The 7,013-nt window shown below is 35.1% G+C and overlaps 1 protein-coding gene across 2 annotated transcripts in view; it reads left to right on the top strand.

Moving 5' to 3' along the window:
• The window catches only part of LOC109820050 (uncharacterized aarF domain-containing protein kinase At5g05200, chloroplastic), a 19,593-nt gene continuing 13,194 nt past the window's right edge, over positions 615-7,013 (top strand). The window contains exons 1-6 of one of the 2 annotated variants that reach the window (XM_020386108.1): positions 615-751; positions 861-972; positions 2,401-2,549; positions 3,272-3,391; positions 4,786-4,974; positions 5,067-5,222. In XM_020386108.1, the coding sequence (XP_020241697.1) occupies positions 686-751; positions 861-972; positions 2,401-2,549; positions 3,272-3,391; positions 4,786-4,974; positions 5,067-5,222 (792 nt within the window). In that variant the 5' untranslated portion in view covers positions 615-685. The remainder of the gene's footprint in view (positions 752-860; positions 973-2,400; positions 2,550-3,271; positions 3,392-4,785; positions 4,975-5,066; positions 5,223-7,013) is intronic. The other variant, XM_020386109.1, reaches the window with a different exon arrangement.

Raw genomic sequence — 7,013 nt, 5'->3', positions numbered from 1 at the left:
GGAGGTGGTTAGGGTTTGGAGTTGGGAGCTCCATGCGAAGATGGAGGAGCTTGAGGGGAGATTTTTGATCATAGAAGAGAGAATGCGCGGGAGAAATGATCACGCATGGTAGCCTTAAATCTTGGCTTGTTGCACTATGATACCCCAAACAGAAACTTTACCTATTTCTTTACTTTGATACCCGAAATTTGTAATACTTTGATACCCCAAAGTTTCAATCGCGTCTCATTTTGATCTCATTACATTCTGATACCCAAAATAAATCCTGTTAAATTTTCTATCAATTTTGTATTAGTCTTTAGCAACTAGATAAAAAGGATCTTAAAGGTATCATATACTAAAGATATCATATAAATTTAATAGAAAATCTAACATAATCTGCATGGGGGTATCACAGTAAAATAGCGTCCAAACTTTGCGGTATTACAGTGTTAGGAAAATACTTTATGGTATGAAAGTGTAGAAAGAGGTAAGCTTTGGGGCGCTGAAGTGAAAGTAAAGCCTTAAATCGTAAGAATTTTGCACTTAAGTCCCTTATAAGTCAATGGAATCGCTACGCAGTCCCCTGACTTCCTGGTCGTTCCGCTGACAAGTGGCTTTACTTATTCCAAGCAGAATAATTTACTGGCACTAAATTTATCCTCCCCCCCTCTCCCCAAGCTTCAGCTCAGAGCACTCGCTGGCCATGGCGATTCCAACGATCAGAGGAGCTTCTCTTGTTCGTGTCCCTCTCCTCCTCAATCACGCTCAGGTTCGAAATTTGGCTAATTTCCTGGAAAAAGTTCAGAATTTTCGATTTCCCCCTTTTTCTAGGGTTTTTTTTGTTCTGACATCTGGTAGGTGTAATTTCTCGAGTGTAGCTTCCTGCTGTGAGAAGGAAGATTCGATTGAAGAAGCTCGGCGGACGCTCAAGTGGAGTTGCTGTGTTCGCTCGCTATTCTCAGGCCTCAGATTTTTCTACTCGTATGCAAGGTAATTTAGTTTATTTCTGTTGGTAATTTTTGAAGAAATCGTGATTAGTTGATTCAATCTGCTTAAAACCTTAAAAAATAGGTTATTGATGGTGATGCTATTATAGATTTCATCAAATTAAAGCTCATCTAGTAAACTTTTCACTTAAGTTCACATTGTCTAAAGCTCTATAGTTTTGTTTAGGAGGAAGCATATCATAAGACTCATATGAAGGCTTGATAGATTTTGATTGGTTGCAGACAGTGTTATCAAGGTGCAAGGCACAATGCGGGGCGCAAAGTCCACTTATTTGCACCTTGCGCAATGCGATGCGCACGCCTCAAAAAAACGAGGCGCATGCCACAAAAAATTGTTTTGATACACATGTGAAATTAAACAAAAAATGTTTATTTGGTTTTTGATATAAAATAGAAATAGGTTCACCTACTAAATCACAAAATAAGGTCCTGATGCATAATCTAGCACTAGTTACAGGAGAATTAATGACAATTTAATGCTACCCTTCTGTATTTCTAGTAATTCATCACAATGAAAAGTTATAAACGAACTTTTTCTATAAAATCATACATCCAAAATAACAAACATTCTAAGAAGCAGAATATGTCTAGGCCTTGATTTTACAATGCTTCAATAAAAAATAAAAACAAGTTATCAAGTTCATATTATTTATAATTGTCAAATATTGCAATATCTAGAAAAATAGTTTGGCTTTTCCAATCACAGTTCCAGTTATAATAGTAACAATGAAAAGAAAAAAGGAGGAAAAGGGATTGGGAGTAGAGCAAGGGAATGAAGAGGAATAAGAGAACGTAGTAGTTATAGCAGCGGAACAATGAGGCGCTCTGAGGCGCATCAACGTGCAAGGCGCAACAACGAGCACTAAGGCACGTGCCTCACTTATGATATGATGCTCCTGGCATCTCATGCGTGGTGCAGTTTCAGCTCCCCAAAGTGCCGGGCGCCTGAGGCAATCCCCTCAAAGCACCCCGAGATAACAGTGGTTGTGGATAGATAACAGTGGCTGTAGATACTACGCCCCGAGATAACAGTGGCTGTAGATACTACGCCCCGAGATAACGGTGGTTATAGATACTACGCGGCTACGCCCCGAGATAACAGTGGTTGTAGATACTAGGTACTTAACACAAAAATGAGCTAAATTTTCCAAAGTCAGAAATAGTTTGCTAGAGTTAGATCTGATATTAGATGTTTACTATGGAATTTTGGTGGATAGCCTCCTTTACAAGCTATTCTGTAACGTCATGTAATTGGAAATCTGTTACCAAGTGAAGGCTGCTTTTTTACTTGCAATGCAATTGTCAGTGTCTCAAATATGTCCGATGACCCATAATTTGCAATTTGCAAGAATAAGAAGCCATAATTGCTTTGTGATTAAATTGATGAAATTCACGTATAATTTGGCTCCAGACAGCATTGGCGACTTACCGAAGCTGGTGGAAGACATTATCCAGACGTCAATAAAGACAGGACCTAGGGGTGCAATAAGACTAGCTCAAGGCGTACAAGCTGTTCTTGGGGTCGGTGGGGAGTGGCTTAGTGACTTGTCAAAGGTATTGGTATGTTGTTACTAATTGTTATAGACAGTTTTTAAGTTTGGGAGTAGTTCAACTTTACTTTCTGACTATTGAACCAAGAATTATTTATATGTTGTAGTTAGTATAATTATGCTCAGCTTCCTATGTCAGGTTCTGTAAAACTTAGTATAGCTTAACACTTTGTTGATGTACTTTGCACGATTGATATGTAAATTATATGGCTCATATAAGTTGGAAAGCTTATCTTTACGAACTAGAACTTAACATATAATGAGGTTCTCTTACCACTTTACCATACTTATTCTGTAACATGGCAGAAAAATTAAAGGACCTAACCTTTCCACTAGCCTAATGAAGAATTATATTAGGCTTTGTGAAGTGTCTATGATTTAGCAACATTTGTAAAATCACTAACTGAATAAATTTAAAAATGCCAAAGTTAAATGATTAGAAAGTTGTATATCTGCTAAATCATGGTTTGACATATAATACCAATTTGATTAATTCATGGGATGAAGTATTTCTTTTATAACCTTATCACAAAAGTCAAGGTCCATTAAGTAGACAATACTACAGAACTCTAGAGTTGTATTAAGGCTTTTTAGTTAATCAATCTTATGATGGAGTTTTTAATAAATGAAAATTTCTATGCTACTATGATTCTTTTAATAAATATTCTGGAATTTGTCTCGCATGTCAGTTAAAGCTGTGATGAAAAGTTCTCTTTTCTCTTTTTTTTCCAGAGAGAAAACAATTCTTCTTTTGCAACATTGCCAACCGAATTGCAGCTTGGATTACTTTCTCCCATTTATCTCCGGAGACTGTTTGAACGTATGGGGGCAACATACATTAAGTTAGGTCAGGTAAAAAAATACAAAATTTCTCACCATATTAATTTATCTTTTGTTAAATTTAATGTGTTATTTTGAGACCAGACACAATCTATATGCTTGATGTATGCACCTGCTATTGATCATCAGTCATGACATGTTATATTCTTTCTTCATGCTTTCTTCTATATGCTAGTGACTAGGTACTATTATTGTGTTCCATCGATACTTCATTAGAGAAGATATTCTCATATGCTCTTGGGTACTTATCTTGATACATGCATGTCTGGTACTATATTATAACCTATGTTACCTGGGTTCTTGTATCAGAGTGTCGCACCCCTAAAAAACGTACCGGTACCCGTACCCGTACCCAAATTTCTTAGACACTCCTTGCATATATGCATACATTTATTCGGGCATCTACTTAATTATGCAATACATGTTTTAATTTTAATGTAAAGCACTTATTATACATGTTTTGAACATGTATCTTATACTTCACATCCACTTCTTGAAACTCGTCGGGCGTAGGTCAGTTTCTAAACTATGATTTTAAAGGGTCGTTAGGATGTCTAGCTCAAAAACTAGCAATTTGCCGATTTATAATTGACATAATAAAAGAAACATAAAAATGTTATAGGGATTTTAATTCTCATAACACGGGAATGAAAACAACATAGATCTAATGTAAATTACTAATTCCAATAAATAATACGTATGTGTATATTAATATTTATATAGCCATAATCTACTTTATACAAATTTGACGTGTCTCGTACTTGTACCCTTGCAACATAGATTATAACCTTTTTTTTGTGGGATACGAGGGAACCTTGGCAAGGCACGAGGATCTCTAGGCCACAGCTGGAGTTCTCCAATGCCTACAAAGTAAACCCTGGTTGTGTGGGACTGTGGGTCCCACCTTCCATTCCCACACTCTAGATTAAGTAGACAGGATGGAACCAGGGACCGGGGGCGTTGACACTTTTACCACCTGGCCTACAGTATAACCCTCTTATCAATGTCTTATCTTTTCTTGCATATTCCAGCAAGCTTTTGTTTGTTTTCCTTTACTGATTTATTTTACTTAAATTGTCATCTAATGCTAAAAGTTGTGTAATTAAAGATTATTTTTCTATATTATTCTTTGGAAAAGTATATTTCCATACTCTGCAGATCATACAGTGCTTTCACATATACATAAAAAACTTCGACAAGCTCTTTTTATAATCAAGAGGACATATATTTCTAACTGCTTATATAGAATGTTTGTTTTTTTTATTTCAACTCACATAATGACACTGATATACATATGTCTACACATACATATATGCCCTATTCTTAAACCATTGTCAGTTCTATGAAGACCTTAGATTTTAAGAAGGAGAAAGTAGTTTATGCTATCTGATAATACAAAGGTGCAGTTCATAGCATCTGCACCGACATTATTCCCTGCAGAATATGTTCAGGAATTTCAGAATTGTTTTGATCGGGCACCAGCTGTTCCTTTTAGTGAAATTGAGGCAATACTACGCGAGGAACTAGGAAGGCCATTGGAAACTGTCTACGATTATATTGATCCCATGCCAATTGCCTCTGCATCAATTGCTCAGGTTTGTGCACAGCCTTCACTACTATGCAGTATTGACTGTTGAGTCATTTGGGGATATAATTCCCTAATTCCATTTCCCTGTATTTTTTCCAGGTTCATAGCGCTAGACTGAAAAGCTCACAACAAGAAGTGGTGATAAAGGTCTTAAAGCCTGGTATAGAAGATGTATTAGTTGCAGATCTGAACTTTGTCTATATTGTTGCACGCCTTTTGGAGTTCCTAAACCCTGAGCTTCGAAGAACATCGTTGGTATGTGATCATATCATCCTCTTTATTGCACTAGTATCCTAGTTCACGCAATAAATTGTTGAGGGAATAAATTATTTATTAGATTTTTTAAGCAAGAGGGTATTTCCGTAGTTTTTCCCCAGTGAAAGGGCAATTCTGTGATTTTCCAAGTATGAGGTCATTTCTGTACTGTTTTCGAAGAGTAAAGACACTTTCGATATTTTGTAAACGTTTAGTTGCAAATGGGGGTACAAAAAAAATATTTATATCCATTAGGATATGGATACAGTTACTAAAATCTCTATCCGATAGGATGTGAGTACGGATACATGTATGTAATAAAATTTATAGATCCTTCTCTAAAATATTTGAATATATGTTGGTCATAGAACTACAATAATTTAACCTTTAGATTAATGGATTTGAGGTTAATATTGATGATCAATAGATCTAACCTTAGCTTTCTAAATAAAATGAACATATTAATGAACTCTTTTGTATCATATGAACTATATTCTTCTCAAATATTATTTGGTTTTCCTAAATTCGTTTTATATCCGCCTCTATGCACACATATATACATACATATATGTGTGTGTATATATAGTAAATCTCCTATAAACTTAAATGGATAGGGGCTTATTGTCCACCAATTTTTTTATCCATTGATTTTGCTTTGAGATTTGTGCTAGTATGTGACACAAATCAATGCACATTTTAAAGATATCATTCTTGTCTAACACGAATCTCAAAGCAAAATCAAAGGCTAAAAAAAGTTAGTGGACAAGAGTTTCTATCTACTTTAGTTTATAGGATCTTCTTTTAAATATATAGTATAGATACTGGGCTCGAATATTTCCTCTGTATCCAAAATTCAAATAGCGAAATAATTAAAATATATGAGTACATACCAATATGAATACATGTAATAAAATTCCAAAATCTTTAAAGATATTGTATCACGTGTGACTTGCCTAAAGTACATCTTATAACTGGCTAATCAAGCAGTATGAAGTTCGATAAATCTCGGAGTTGGAATCTTATGTGATGCGTGTAGCGAATTTGTCGACCATCTTTTCCTTTTCTGTCACTTCGTCTTAAAAATCCGGAACCCATTCTATCATTGTTTCAAACTATATGACCTATTAGATTTTACTTTAGGTGATTCATTGAAACTTTATATGTCTGTGGTGTGGAATAAGATGATCACATATTATTATATCATGACATTCTTTTGGGTCATATGTTACATGGAACTCAAAAGGATTTTTGGCATTGATACCGAGCTCGAATATTTCCTTCATATCTAAAATTCCTTTGGATATTTCCAATATGCATACATGTAGTGATAAAATTCTAAAATCCTTGTAAATATTGTATCACATGTGACTTACCTTAAAGAAAACTTATAAATGAATGTTTGGCCAATGGAAAGCTAGAGAGATCTCGGAGTTGGTATCTTTTCTGATACATATAGCGAACTTGTCGATCACCTTTTCCTTTTTTGTCAGTTCAATCTGGGATACAATTTGTCTTTGCTTCAAACTATATGATCTATCAGATTCCACTTTTTCAGGTTGTTGGCTGAAACTTTATATTTCTGATGATTGGAGATCATTATACCGTGCTATTGTATTGGGTTATATGCTTTTACTCCATGAAATTCAAGGGATTTTTGACTTTAAGACTGTAATGGTTATATAGATTTAACACTTGTATTTTTTGATTCTCTTTATGTTTAGCAAAGGATGACGTTGATTGAGGCTACGTATAAAAGATGAAATCGTGTTTGGTAGAAGATTTTTGGACAAA

This window comes from Asparagus officinalis, chromosome 8 (genome assembly GCF_001876935.1).
Source record: "Asparagus officinalis chromosome 8, Aspof.V1, whole genome shotgun sequence".
Classification (NCBI taxonomy): Eukaryota; Viridiplantae; Streptophyta; class Magnoliopsida; order Asparagales; family Asparagaceae; genus Asparagus; species Asparagus officinalis.
This window is presented reverse-complemented; position numbering and strand designations above follow the sequence as displayed.